We start from the raw sequence: 15453 nt of genomic DNA on the forward strand, positions 1-15453 counted from the left end.
ATAGGCTCCACTCACCTCCATTTCAGTAATTACCCTTCAGTGTCTCAACACAACACTGGTGTTGACTTCTGCTAAGTCTAAGCCCCACTAGTAGCTATGTGAGACCATGTGAGGTAGCTCAGATTGGGAACTGTCTAGTTCTGCTGTCTCTTCTGCAGTGGTCCCAAAGGTAACCAATTTGGATGCTTTTGGAGAAGGCAGATGCTTTCAGCCATGCAGAGACCTCAGGAGCCAAACTGGTTCTTGCTGTAAAACCAGTCAGTGATGAACCAGGCCTTGGGATATAGATACCACTTCCAGTAATGTTTCTATTGGGAGAATACTCCTTTCAGCCCTACTCAGCAGGTCCCTCTGCAGGCTGAGCTCTGGAAATCACTTTCTGAGAACAGGCTGTGATCTTACAGCAGAGGATCCACTGTTACTGCCCCATTATCTCAAGGGGGGGGCGGTTCTGCTGATGTTCATGTCTCCCTGCAGGATTGCAGCAGAACACATCAGGGGATACGCAGGGGTAAGACATCTCCGTTAACATTAGCGTGGGAGCTCACCAACCTCCCTGATACCTTGTTGTTGCTAAGGCAATAGAAATTACAGCTCTCCTTATTTTATACCTCACACCATTATTCACATCTGCGCCACGCAGCTGTGAGGTGCTGCCAGATGAGGTGGTTAAGCCTCAACCGTGAGTTTACACTCACAGAACTAGGGGCCAAGGCTACATGAAAGGCAAATCAGCAGCAATTCAGGCCTTTGAAGTCCAGCTGGGTGTTTCCTGGGAGGTTTTAGCCACATGCCTGCAATCCATTACCTACAGAAGAGGCAGCAGCTGATAGCAACACCTTTATTTTTGCTGCCTCATGCTTCCTAAAGGAGATTTGAGGATTATGCTCTAAGAAGCTCTTCTCTGTGCAGCTGGCAGTGGGCCTTCTGTTCAGCCCAGGGAAAGCCTTTTTGTTTCATCCCTCATGAAGCTGCAGCAGCTGTTGTTGAGATACGATCCGACTGTCTCTGCCATCTGGCTGGTGGTTTGGGCAACTCATCCCAGTGATCTAAGGGAGAGGTCCTGGGCCAGAGCAGCACCACCAGCAGGTTCACTGGGAACCAGTGAGGACATGTGATGGATTAAGGAGAAAAGAGACACTCAGGCAAGGAAATACCACCTCTCCACTTCTCTGGGTCCAGCATATGCCTGAGTTGGAGTATCCATGCTAGTGTTCATGAAAGGAAGAGAAGCAGCAAAGCAAAGCAGGCCTGCCTCCCTCCATCCTCCCTGGACCTAGTGGCTCTCCTTCCTCTTCTTCTAGGGTCACCACAGGAGGCATAAGCTCCCCTAGCTCTGACTATGAAGTTGTGCATGGGAGGGAGAGGCCAAGCTGAACTCACCCTCTTCCTCATCCTGGAGATCCTGCATGTTTATTCAGAGGTTCCTTCACCCTTCTGTGATAAGAGCTTCTGCTTTCTACTACCAGCTAGCCTTACTGCAGAGGTAAGTGCTACAATGCTGGGGAGGTTATTGCAAGCTTCCAGACAAACCTTCCAAGTCCAAACCATCATCCTGCTGAGAGGTCTGCCAGTCAGATGGCTCTTTCATATGACAGACAACTAGGTATGGGGGGGGGGAAGTGCTGGACAATAAGTTATAAGCAGGGTTTGTGTCTTTAGATCCACAGCAACCTTCTACCAGTTGATCTGGCCTCCTGCTCACATTACCTCTCCACCTGCTCCTGCATCACAGCAGATTTTGGCTCTGCTCCATGCTTTGCATCTCTTCCCTCTGCCTCCTCCTCACAGCTACATCCGAGTCAGACAGCTGCCGCCTCTTGCTGCTAGAGGTGAGGGGGAGCATCAGCAGCTTCCATGGGCAGTACCTGGCTGCAGTCCCACGGGGTTATTTAAAAAAAAGTGCTGCACAGCCCCTTTATGCCAAGATGGAGGGTGTCAGAAACCTGGGCAAGCTAAATTGCCACCAGCTAGTGGTCTTGGCTGCTAGTTGCCAAACTGCTTCCTGCTGCCCCACCTTGCCTGTATCCATGTGGCTGTAAGTGGATTCATGGTTTTTAAAAGAAAGTGTGGGAACAGTGACCAGGGCTGTAAGGGTGGTTGGACCCTTCTCCCAACCACTCTCCACACCCGAAGTAGCCATATCATGCCCCAGGAGCAGCAGCCAGGGACTTATTTTAAAGCCCTGAACCAGGTAAGAATCTCACCGTCCTCAAACTCAGCATCCTCTCCCTTCCCCTCCATGTGCAGCAGCATCTCTCCTCCCCTGCCCTCCCACTTCTCCTTTCACCCTCCCTACTTACGCATCTAGGTACATGGAGACCCTGTCTGCTGCCACTGCCCAGGCCACCCCTGCCCCACTCCAGCAGGGTCTGCAGGAAGTAACTGCATGGGGAGCCAGGCTTGGCTGGGGACAGCAAAAGATGGGTTCCCCTGTTTCTGTGCCTGCTCCCAAGCTGTCAGGGAATACTGTTACTGCTGCTATCCCAAGTTGAGCCCAGCCCATCTGGAGCAGGGCAAGAGAAGATGTGAACCCCACCACCCCCTGGGTTAGTTGGAGACAGCAGCAGCAGTGAGCAGAGGGGGAGGGAGGAATGGGAAGGAAGGGTACATAACCACTGAGCACAAAGGGGAAGGGAGGGGGTGCTGAGAGGAGAGGTGATGGGATTCTTACCTGCTTCAGAGCTTCACTAAGTGTTGTCAGGTGTTGCTCCCATGGCAGGGTCTGAAAGGAGGGGGGACCACACTGAGGTACCATCTGAATCCATCCCTGGGCATGCCTACCTCTGGGTTGTTGACTCCTTGTTCCCTGGGTTCTGCTTGCTAGCTCCCTGGCTTCATCTTTGTTCCTGCCTGCTGACTCCTTGTTCCAGACTTTAGCCTGGACCCCTGTGCTCCGGACTGCTTTTCCAGTTCCTAACCCCTTATGCTCCAGATGCTGGCTTCTTGACCCCCAACCCACACTCTTGTTCTCCTGACTCCATCCCAGACTTCTGTCAGTCAGCCCCCAGGTGCTGGCTTTGTTGGGCAATTGCCCACATCCCAGTCCTGTGCATCTATAGCTGCTCCTTACCTCCTGGATAGTGACACCATGCTGTAACCCTGGATTCTGTTCCTGGCCCTGACATAGCCCCAGCTCATGATTCTACTCAGGGTGACCACCTGTGTCCTGGGGGCTTATGGACCTTGGCCTCCTGCCCCACCTCCTCCTGATGCCATGGCTCTAGCTGGGACCTTTGCTTCCTGACCTTCTCTCCTGCTAATCCCCAGGGTTGTGACCCTCTGGGTCAAGCTCTGACTACCCACATCCTGGATGCAGAATCTGACAAGGGCATTTTCAGTCCCTTTGGATAGCAATGATACATGCACAGTCCATTCAACTTATGCATTCATTGCATTTGGTTGATTTTTTAGAATAATCCACATCTCCCACTTCCCAGGAGAGGGCCCTAACTACCAAGTTATAGAGCCTGGCAGAGGGATGGCACTCTCCACCTCCTGAAACCAGATTGAATGCAGCAGTCATGGGGCCAAGAGAAGACCAAGGAAGCCAGCCTGACTGTGAACGACTAATGATTACAGCACTGCCATTAGTGGACAGGCAGTCTTGGGATCTAACCCCAGGTGCTAGCACTGCAAGTCATGAGCAATCACTGGCTGCAAAACAGTAGCAATAGTAGAAGTAGGACTCTTACCAATATTACCTTTGTGATTTTGCTTGCCAGCTGCATGACTGTGCCTCCACCACACTCTGCAGCCCCTGGTTTTCTGGCTGATCTGCTCTCGGGCCTCTCTCCATGCTCTGCAGCCTCAGGTTGCTCTAACTAACTCACTCAGGAGCTCTAACTTCTTTGGTGGCCAGGCTACAACTACCAGGTTTTTTCCTGACTCCCTTCTTATACAGCCCAAAAAGGGCAGAGCCAGGAGTGAGCAGGCCCACTGCCTTAAAGGGGCCTCCACCCAGTACTACCACCAACAATTTACGAATAGGAAAGGCTGGAAAAAGTTGCCGAAGGAGCAGAAGCAGATCTTGTGACTGAACATATTGTTTATGAAGAAATGAGGATTAAATAGACAGCCTGCACAGTATGCATGAACAACTAAAACAATTAGGTAACCTACACTTCATTACACTAACGCACATTTGAATGTTGCAAGGGTGGTGAAGGAAGATGTTTGGCTCTACCTGACCTTATTGTTTGGTTCCCGCACCCTCTAGATCATCTTCACATTCGGAATAGCTTTTTCCTTTTAAACTAGACCTACCCTGATGTTCAGCACACCAAATATATTCCACCTGTTCCTCACTACCTGAAGGGCGTTAACAGAGCTTTGGTCCTCTCTATAGCCTGGGAGATGATAGGAAAGTAGAGCTGGAAGGGTCCTCACATCCAGCCCCTTGCTCAAGGCAGGATCATCCCTGGTTAATCATCCCAGCCCAGGGTCTGTACAACCTACTTATGAACATTTCTAGAGATGGATATTCCACAGCTTCTCTGAATAGCCTGTTCCAATGCTTAATCACCCTCACAGTCAGAAAGTTCTTCCTGGTCTTGAATCTACATTTCCTCTGCTGCAGTTTGCCACAGAGAACAGTCTATCTCCTTGCTCTCTATAATCACCCTTCAGCTATTTGAAGACTGTTATCAAACCCCTCTTCAGCCTTCTCTTCTCCAAACTAAACAACACTAGTTCTTTCAGCCTGTCCTAGCCTGCTTCCCAGGCCTCTAATCATCTTTGTTGCTGTATGCTAGACTCTTTCCAAACTCTCCACATCCTTCTTGAAGTGTGGGGCCAAAATTGGACACAGTACTCCAAATGAGGCCTCACCAGCACTTTCATTGTACAGCACGAGTCACTTCCTTTGATCTGCAAGCGATCCTCTTGTTAACACTACTCAATATGCTCTTGGCACACTGCTGGCTCATACTGAGCTTATACTGTACTGCAACCCAATAAATCCTTCTCTTCAGTATCACAGCCTAGCCAGGTGTTCCCCGGCCTTTAATTATGCAATTGTTCTATCCAATGTGTAGAACTTCACACTTGTTTTTGTTGAATTTCATTTAGTTAATTGCAAACCATTTTTCCAGTCTATCCAGGTAATTCTGGATCCTAGCCCTACCCTCCAGAGTGTCTGCAGCTCCACCCAACTTGGTGTCATCTGCAAATTTGTCACATTATCATAGAAGGAAATCAAACTGAACAGGCACGACTTGCTCTTGATGAATCCACGATAGATGCTCTTGATCAGCTTGGTCTCCTCTAGATGCTTTGAAATATATTCCTTGAGGACCTGTTCCATGATTTTTCTAGTTGTTGAGATCAGGTCAGGCTTGTCTGTAATTTCCCAGAACTTCCTTTTTCTCTTCCTTAAAGATGGGAACTACAGTTGCCCTTTTCCAATTATCCAGGACTCAGGCAACCTCCAAGAGTAGCAAATGGCTTCAAAATTACCTCAGTAAGTTCCTTTAGTACCCTAAGGTGCACCCCATCCACCCCTGCCACCTTGAAAACATCTAGCTTCCCTAAGTAATTCCTAACCTGTTCTTCCACACTCCAGGCTGTTTGTCTTCTTTCCTATCTTTGCCACCAAAAGTGCTCGTCACTGGTAGCTGACCCTATTTGTGAAGCCTGAAGTAAAAAAACCCAACCCAACACATTACTTTAGGCTTCTTTGCAACATCTGTAACTAAGGTTACCTTCATCATACCAAAAGGGTTAAACTTCCCATTCTTCCATTGCATTGGGATAGCTTGCTCCTAACCTTTCTTTTGACAATTGTCCTGTCTTTTAGCTAATCCTGCTCTCTCTCCACCTATTTCACAGCTTTGCAGAATATTTTAACTCTTTTCAAAATCATAGATCCATAGTGGGGACCAATCTTAGCAGCAGTTAGGGTGTAATGAGGTGTGGTGAGTATAGCAAGGTGCCACAAGTCAGAATCAGCCTTGCTCTGACTTCAGGGGGAACAATGCTGTCTTGGAAGAGAGCCAGTCTTGGGTTGAACAGCTTTTGGTAAAGCAGGAAATTGAAGGCGAGATGAAGATTTATCTGTCCCTGCTCTATGCAGCCATAATGCTGGAAAAATCTCTTTCTCCATTTTGCCTCCCCAAAAATAAGGTGCATGTCTTATCTGGGGGCACATGGTATGCAAGAAAATATGGTAACATTTTTCTTCACAGTCTCAGATAACTTTGTTGCACCTTCATCACATTCACCATCACATTTTTCCTTTTAGTGGTGTCTTCTGTAAAGATTTTCTTACCTAGATTTAGAGGCTAAAAATGTCAGAGATATGCTTATCTTGGTTCATCTGCAGATGGGCCATTCAGCAAGAACCATGCATCAAAGCTGACAAGCAAAGATTCTAAGGTGAAGCTGGATTTTGATCCTCAATTACCTGGGCCAACTTCAAAAGCTTATTTAATAAAAGTTAAAAAATATAGAAATGTACCTCGCAGGTTCTCTCATCATTAATATTAATACGAACTCTATCAAATGTGATTATTGAGCATATCTTGCTTATTTTCAAGAAGAAATACCTATGTTTAATCATCTATATAAGCTGCATCTGCACTACACCAGATCCACCTGTTATAAAAACACTAAATGACTTGTGACCAAAAGATAACCATCTTACCTTGTCTTTCCTCTTGCCTTCTGAACTCTTGTCATATATAACATTTTCTTGCCTGTTCAGCTAGGAACAGACATTACACATAAGCAAATTTAAGTGATCAGAAACTGGTTTAAACCTGTAACAGAACAGATGCTCAGGGAACATAAATCAGTTTGAAAATGGCTGAAACCAGTTTGAGATAAACCTGGTTGAATGTAGTATCAGACATAACTGATTTGGCTCAAACTAGTTTATGCAATGTCTGTCCCAGACCCCTTTCTGGTTTAAGATAAACCAGCCTTCCCCAGCGTCCCAGCATACTCTGGGCTGGATGGGGCTCTCTGCTCCACAGCAGAACTGGCTCCTTCCCTCTGCTCCCTGGCTGCAGCTCTGGCAGAGACTGCAGGCTGCTTGCCCCCTGCCCCCCGCACTCCCTGCTAACCTTGAATTTCCCCCACCCCTCATGCCGGCTTGTGGTAGATGGAACAAAGGCAGAATCAACAGATAGCTAGTAATGTCCCCCTGTTGTTTTCTTAATGGGGTAATAAACACAGAGTTATGGGTGATAAACACTGTTATCAATTCCCTGCTGGGCTAATCAGAGCATCCTGCTGGGGCCTGGCTATGCCTCTCCCATAGCTCAGTGCTGTGAAGGGGAAAGAAGGGCTTCTCTAGTGCCCCCTGCCCCCCGCCCCCAGCTTCTAGCCTAAGCCACTGCAGGCATGTGCCTGCATGTATGGGATATCTGTATGGTTATAAACTGATTTAGCCTAGCCAGGTTAGACTAACCTGCGAAGATTGAATCAAGTCAGGCTCAGGCTTTTTGAACGTCTGTCCCTAGTCTTTATGTCCTTTGCCTCTTCCTCCCTTACCCAAAGTCTGCTCAAGCAAATGTTATAACATACTGCTAAGTAGCTTAGGGTCTACTATAGGCTACCCTGTACCCTATGTTTCTGAAAGTGCCAGAACCTAATCAGAACAGCAGCAAGGCCCTGCATGTTGCATATATTCAGGAAACATGGTTGATGTTGGGACTAAATCATGCAAGCATGATCTCTTCATGTGAGAAAGAATCAAAGACATACTCATCTTTTAATTCCATACTGGTGGCAAGCATGGGCACAGCTACCTCAGGGTCAGTTTGCATCAGCAGAAGACAGTCTGTTTTTATTTACCAAATGTCCTGATCTGCTGCACATACAAGCAGAGGCAAAGTGCACTAGCAAACATAACAGCCAACCTCGTCTCAGGGGGGAAATCACCCTGGTTTTATGCACTTAAATGTGGCAGGAATGTACATGGTGCTAATAGACAAATAGCGTGTGTTTACAGAATCATATCCCATAGCCCATCACTAAAACTGTTTCAGCCCTGGATTCAAATGCAGTCAATAAGCTCTAAAGAGATGTTCTCAAAGAATAAGGCATATACTAAACACTCTTGAAACATCCGAGGAGAACTCAGCAGACATCTGCATTCATCTTAAGATAGCCTGGATCTGGTAGGGATGTGGGAAATGTATGATGGCAAAACACCCATCCTCTTGAGGACTGGGTTGGTCCTCAGGGACCTGGAAAGTGAAACACTGCAGGAGGCTGGTGAAGAAGAGGAAGAGCTCCATCCTGGCCAGCTGCTCTCCCAGACAGATACGGCGACCTAAGAGAGAGGGAGTGAGGAGAAGGAGAAGAGGAAGGTGGTGTTGGTGAAAGAGCATGGCAAAGCAACTGTAAGTTATGAGACACTGGAAGGGGAGCTTCCTCATGGCATGACCACAGATTGGAGTGAAGTGGAGAATCTGTCCACACACACACACTTTCTATTCCCAGACTATGTACAGAGGGATTTGGGTGAAATGCCTCTGTGGATTGCTTAACATTCCCTTTCCTTTGGTACCAGAAGATGCAGAGGAAAGCATGAACACAGGACTTTGTCAGGGGAGGTTTTTTTGGTGAGGCTGCTCTAAAAAAGACTCAGAGAAGTAGGCCATCTTCAAATAAAATGCAGTTACATCCTTGAATTAATTTCTTTGAAGTCAACCACCAAAGAGCTCATTTTCTTGTGTGAGCAACCAGAGAAGGCAAAGCTAGGAACCTGGCAGTGAGAGGCAGGCACCAATAGAAAACACAAGGGAGATGAGTCTGTGTGCTCAATTAGTTATTCAAGGACTAAAATAAAACCCATCAAATAGAACAAATATATTTGGCTTGTAACTTAAAGGATAACACTTATGTCACCCTCGTACCCAGACAGTGTAAGCTCTCCTGTAACATGGCCACAGGTGAGAATCTGCCAAATCAGACATGTGTCAGGCCTTTACCTTTGACAGGACTCCTTATCCCTCTCTGCAGCAGGAAGAGCTGGCTGCATGCCACAGCCCATGGCAGGGGCTGGGTCATAAGCAGCAGCAGCCCACAGTGGCCAAAAGGTTGCCAAGACCTGCTCCAGGCAAGTTGACCATATTTTGGGAGGGAACCAAGGCAGATGGACAGATAAGATGCTCACTTGCTGGCACTGGAAGAGGAAGAGGCAGATTATTCCTCTGGCCCAGTGACAGACCTCTGCAGGGATGGTCTCTCCCAGCTGTCCCAGCTGCAGCTGGACTTACCTGCAGAGAAAGGCAGAAAGGCCTCTCGCTTCACAAACTGCCCATCTGCATCCAGGAAGTGCTCTGGGTAAAATTGGTGCGGCTTCTCCCAAAAGGTTTCATCCTTCAACACGGAGGACAAGTTGGTGATGATGACCGTATCCTAGGCAGCCCACAAACAGAAGAGATATGTAAGGACACAAGATATGCCACCCCAGAGCAGAATGACGTCCCTCTGTATTCAGTAGCCCACCTCCTGCCCCTGATTCTCAATTACTAGAGGTTCTCAACCAACCACCTCCCCTGCGGTTCCATGGGACAGGAGCCCCCAAAACATCATTCTGCTGTAACAAGGAAGAGCAGTGCATTCATTACAGGATAGGGCCACTGTTAACCACTTCCCAGAGTCCATGTGAGCCCAGCACAAGAGCTGGAAGAAGAAAATGTGCCGGTCTCTCTGAGCAGCCAAAGGACACAGCCTGAGCTCCTTTCACCTTTGGAACAACAGTGGGAGGCCAGAGCTTCTGAAACAGCAGCCACAGAGCCAGGAGCTCTCCCACATTTCATTTAGGATATTCAGTATCCCATCTCCAGTAGCGGCCACTGTTCAGTCTTCAGGAGACAGAGAACACTTCTGATGCCCCTAATAGTACAGGGAAATTAGGCCCTGATGTTTGCTATTAAACTTTAAAACCCTTTTGGTTCGAGTCCTAACTAACGTCATCATATGATGGGCACTTGTACCGTGGACTACTGAGAGGCACATTGTGAAAACTATCTGCGTTCCCCAGCACCTCCAAAGCTTGCTGTGAGATTAATTTTAGCACTAGAGAAACAGTCCTAATTCACCAGCTCCAACAATGCTGATTCTCATTTGACTGTGGGGAAAATTGTGATCTTTCCCCAGTCTCAGGCTATAGGCCTGAGCTAAAGAAACTAACTGTAAAGCCAAACTGGGAAGGTAGTATTTCACAATCTCAGCATCTCTAGCAAGGCTGTCAGCGAAGAAGCACAATTAGTGCCAGATGTTGCCACTTAGACCAGAACTGAGATATCCAGTGGTCTCTAAATAGCTATTGCCATCCTGGATTTCAACTGGTGACCTGGAGTTTCTGCAGCCTAGTCCAGGCAACCTGTGCTACACAAACCTTAGGAATGAAGAATCCTTGAAGCTCAGTGTCCCGGTATGTCATGTGAGGCAGTCCAGTGGGAACAATATCCCCATAACGCTGTATTTCATGGATCACAGCATTGGTGTAAGGCATATTTGCTTGGTCCAGCATGTTGGGTGACCGATCCCTGCCAATCACCTTATCAATTTCCTCATGAACTTTTCCTGGAAAAGGACATTTTATGTGGGCAAGATATAAGGTATCTAATGGTGAGCATCAGCCCTGGAGGAAAAGGGGGGTATGGACTTCCTCTTGACTTGATATTTTCTGGGGCAGTAACTGTCTCTCTCTTTATGCAGCACCTAGCATGTATGGGGAACAAGACTGAACCGAAACCTTTGGGAACAATTCTTATGTAAACATATACTGCTGCTACTAATACTAATGAATAATTTGATCTGACAGTCAGGTCTTGTGTGAGCTGCAAGAGGTGTAGATGACAACAACTTTGGGCAGGGGGGCTGCTAAGGAGGTGGATTTTATCCAGAGATGCAGGGGGATGCTGGTACAGGTTGAGAGAGAGGAGTCCTAAATACCTTCTGTAGACAGTGGTAGAAGAGGGATCAGAAGCGGTGGGTGAGAATAGGAGCTGAAGGAAATCATGCTCATCTTCAATTACTCGGGGTAACTTATATATTCATCCTCTATTAATTAAACCCAGGGAACAGTCTTGTACCTAGGAGATCTCTCACCTCATCCACACTGTTGGGCCTAAAATGCACAGGTGCCTCCAGCATTGGATTATTTAGGCAGATGAGCATTTAGCCTTAGGAAGGCATGGGGACCTTTAGAATGGAAAAGGCTACCAAGGCGCTGTGACAAAGTGCATTTGACACTGAAGTTTTTAAATTAAAGCTTTCCCTTCTCTTTTCCTGTCACGTGCCTTTGTGCTACTCATCTCAGCACTTCAAAATCTGTGGAACTCTCCCCCCTCGAGCCCTTCTCCATCACTGCTATGACCATTGCTACTGTTACTTCACCTTTCTACAGCACAATGAAGCAGATACTGAGAACTTTTCCAAGGAAGACACAAAGCAGAGGAAACAAACCACATCTCCCCCCCCGCTTCTCACTTACTCTGAACCTCAGGGTGGAGAAGCATGTATAACACTGCCCAGTGCAGGGTGGTGGTGGTGGTCTCAGTGCCAGCTGAAAACAGGTCAAGAGTTACTAAACGAAGGTTTTCATAAGTGAAACTGGTCTCCACACCCTCCTTGGTCCGAAAGGAACAAAGAAAAATGAGATCCAGCCAAAGAGTTTTGTTTGAGACAGAAAATCACAGTTCTAGCTAAGAGACCAATTCATTTTCTCAGACTGGCAAATCAAGGTTTTAGCCAGGAGCGACACATAGGGGGTGCATGCGAGTGCACATGCAGTCCCTGAGCGTGGCAGTGTCTGTTCCTAGCTCTTTTGAAATAAAATCTCTGCTCTTAGGTTTCCTTTGTTCAGTTTTCACTCTTCTGCTTTGTCCCATGCAGTCTCTGGTGTTTTGGAAGAGTTCTTTAAACACCTGCATGGCTACCTTCTTACAAATTTCCTTGCTGTACTATCCATGGAGTCCCTGAGCGTGGCGGTGGGCAGTCAGCAATCCCTGCTGGATGCTGCTGACACTGCCAGTGGTGCGGGCAGGTGGACCCCTGGTTGGCACTTGCCACCTCCCCCCCTGCCGACAACAGTGCTGGTGGCATCTGGGGGAGCTCCATGCTCACCGCCATCGTGCTCCCGCCACTGTCAGTACAGTTGTGCCTCCCCAGCCACTGAGGGGCACACGCCATTCATGGCTTTAGCACAGCTGAGTGAAATACAAGCGGCTGCATGCATACAATAAATACACAGTAGTAACTCTATAGTTATGTATTTCTGAAGGTCATCAGTTATCCCCCATACCCAGGCAACAAGGATCTCCAGGTTGATATCTGGGATTATATTCAGGACCATCTGTCTGAAAACAGTGGCTCCTACCATCTGAACTAAAGCAAAGTCTACCACTGGCTGCTGTAGTATTCAAGCTTCTACAGCCTACAGTAGGTAACATGACTATTCATACTCTATGGAATTTGAAATTCTGTCATAAAGCAGGGTGCGTGTAGTAAACACTCTAAGATAGCATCAGGTTTTAAAAAGTCTGCACATCTGTGGAATACAGTATGTCCCTGCTTTGCACAAAGTAGGGGAATTGGTAAATACTTGGCCAATTAACTAACTGAACCCTTGCAAATTCACTGCTTTGGCAATTAAATTCACTTAAATCACTAGAAGATTAAGACAACCCAAACTGGACTTTATCAGCACAAGGCTAATAATTCGGCACCTACACAAAAGGAAAGAAGCATAAGAAAGCCCAAGGAATACGTTTTCTTACTCTCTTCCTACTTTCCTTCTAGGCTCACAGAGGGAAACAGAATATAGCTGTAGCAGCAGTCCATCTATTTTAATGTTTTTTCCCCAAAGTACATAAATTTCTAATTTAGGGAAAAGGCTGGAAATGGAAGAGGCCTTTGAACCAGAAGCCTCTGAAAAACAGTTTTTCAATGATCTTCAGAAAGTGTTAATAAGACAGGGCTGTTTAGCTTCTAAGTGGCTAGAGACCACACCCCAAATGGGCTGCAATAATATAAGCCACAGGTCCCCAAGGCCACTGCTAGACATGTACATCCATAGCCTACATCAACACCTGTGCCTGTTCTGTACAGATCCACAAATGGGGGTTTTGCTACCTCAAGGGCTCTAATACTTCTTGCCATACCTTAGCTCTCCTTGATGTTTCCTCCCATTTTCTACCCTCACCTGCTTTGGAAGTATTGAGGTTTCAGAGCTAAAGCTAAAAAGATATAAAAATGAATTGATTGGATTTTTGGCATGAAGTGTTTTTCCAACTAGGTATAGTCGGCAACCTGTAGTTAGCATTTCTCCTGGGACTTGTATAAAAAAAAAAAAAAAAAAGATAAAAACTATTATGTACCTAGCTGGTTTACATCAATAGTCCAACCTGTTCTACAAGTGAGAGAGCTAAAGATGAGATACAGCATCCACTGGAATTAATGGGGGTTCTTTTCACCAACTTCACTGGATACTGTATGAAATCTTCAGTACAAAATGGAATCTCCTAGTACCAGCTCATCCTCCAAGTGATTTCTGAGCATGAACTCACTAAGCTAAGAGTCTCAGATACACAACAATCACTTCCTTCTTAGCGTTGCTGCAATCACAGAGGTGCTCCAGATGGAATCCAGGCTGCGTACCAGAACCTCTGAACCATATGAACTTGCAGAACATATTAAAGAAAAGAGTAGGTTGGCTTCCTACCATATTATTTTGTTATTCAGACTTGGGCCACTTGATCCATGTACTAGTGATAAGAGAACGTTGAAAGAGAGAAATGAGCTATTCACTGTACAACGTTGCTTGTAGCATTTGCAGATTGCTTCATATACAAGAGCATATGGGTTGCTTTATATATGAAAGGAACCAATAGAGATTGTTCCTTTACTAGTGTATTCACCAAGCACAAAACTATACATTCAAAGAGGTCCTGTTGGTTTCCTACCTTCTCCATCTCTTGCAGAAATGCATCAGTAAAGTCTCTGATGTGGGTAGAATCCCAGGTCTCTTTGTGCTTCTTCAGAATCGCATCTATTAAGCTCATGGAGGCCCTTTGGTATTGAAACACCTTTTGTGGCACTCCAGGGATGCGAAGCAAAAAAGGCACTTCATTAAGGAGCTAGAATATCAAAGTGAGCAAGACAAAGGGTTAATAGAACACCATCTGGTTGCTCAATCATTAGCAGCTTCTCCCTGAGTAAATTATCCTTGCTGGTTTACCTGGGGCAAGAATCCACTCTCTTCCTTCATGCTCTGTTGAAAGATTTCCACAAGCCTCTGAAATTTCTCATCATCATAGTTAAAGCGCTCACCAAAGGTAAGAGAGTAGATCACATTGGAAACTGCCTTCTTTACAAGAAAAAGTGGATCAAAAGGGTGACCTGAAAAAAAAAATAAATTATGACATCATTTTCAATCCCAAATGGATATTCTGTGAAAATAATGACAGGACGTAGACCAGAGCTGGCTACATCATGAATGACACGTGCCCTCAGGGGTTGGGGGGCACGGTGGTGGTGGGAGCATGGTGATACTAAGTGGGGGAGCTCCCACAGATGCTGCTGGCAGCGGCTGGGGTGGGGAGGGTGGCAAGCACTGACCAAGGGTCAGCAACCATCCACAGCTGCTGCTGGCAGCAGCAGCAGCCAGCAGGGATTGCAGACCACCCACAGATGCCACCAGCAGTGTTGGTGGTGGGGTGGTGAGCAGTGACCGCCCACAGGAGCCAGTCGGGGTGAATGTGCACCCCCTATGCATCGCTCCTGGGCTACATGATAGTGCTAGGTGCGTGATCATTATCTTTTTGGTCCCCAGAGCATTTTAATATCTTTATGGATAGAAGGCAACATACAGAAATTAGTATGTCTTTCTTCAGAAATTATTTCCTTATACATGACTTATTTAAATCCAATTCCCCGTCTCCCTGGATGAGACGAACCTTCTTTAGAGCTGAAAGCAGAGCACAGATATCCAGCTTCTTGAGAAATCTGGTTCTCCAAGGATTTCTTTCCCATCCCAAAGTTCTTCAAGGTGCAGAGTGCAAATCTCCTTTGTTCTCTCCAGGCAGGACCATACCTTGAGATTATTAACCCTGAAAGACAATTATTTAACAGGATATATAAAGAGCTCTGTGAACTATATCAGACAAAATTCACTGAAGAGTAACAAAATTGGACTTAGAGAACTGACTTGCGAGGAAAGATGAAAGCAGAAGAATATGTATAGCTTGACAAATGAAAGGGACTTATGGTTTCAACCTTCCCCTGTGTAGCTGGTTAAGAGGAGGAATTAATTTGAAAGGTGCAAAGTGTACCTGGAAGCAATGATATGTAATACAACTTGGAAAAAAATTGGGGTCACTTCCTCAACTTATATAAATTGATGTGATCAATGGTGTTTTGCCAGTATACCAGAGTTGAGGGTATGGGCCTCAGGTCAGAAAGCATTTCCTAAGGATTAAACTGTTGGATAGA

At 46.4% G+C, this 15453-nt stretch overlaps 1 protein-coding gene across 3 annotated transcripts in view; it reads right to left on the reverse strand.

Annotated features, from left to right (window-relative positions):
* Positions 1 to 7093: 7093 nt before the first annotated feature.
* Positions 7094 to 15453, reverse strand: part of CYP2D6 (cytochrome P450 family 2 subfamily D member 6) — a 38771-nt gene continuing 30411 nt past the window's right edge. For 2 of the 3 annotated variants that reach the window (XM_090042717.1, XM_090042716.1), the window contains 7 exons: positions 14919 to 15071; positions 14201 to 14361; positions 13926 to 14099; positions 11456 to 11591; positions 10355 to 10542; positions 9228 to 9369; positions 7094 to 8278 (listed from right to left, as the gene is read on the reverse strand). In XM_090042717.1, the coding sequence (XP_089898843.1) occupies positions 8100 to 8278; positions 9228 to 9369; positions 10355 to 10542; positions 11456 to 11591; positions 13926 to 14099; positions 14201 to 14361; positions 14919 to 15071 (1133 nt within the window). In that variant the 3' untranslated portion in view covers positions 7094 to 8099. Of the gene's footprint in view, positions 8279 to 8939; positions 9134 to 9227; positions 9370 to 10354; positions 10543 to 11455; positions 11592 to 13925; positions 14100 to 14200; positions 14362 to 14918; positions 15072 to 15453 lie in introns of all 3 variants that reach the window. The other variant, XR_016441815.1, reaches the window with a different exon arrangement.

Source organism: Crocodylus siamensis, chromosome 4 (assembly GCF_052110815.1).
Source record: "Crocodylus siamensis isolate JL-2025a chromosome 4, ASM5211081v1, whole genome shotgun sequence".
Taxonomy (NCBI): domain Eukaryota; kingdom Metazoa; phylum Chordata; order Crocodylia; family Crocodylidae; genus Crocodylus; species Crocodylus siamensis.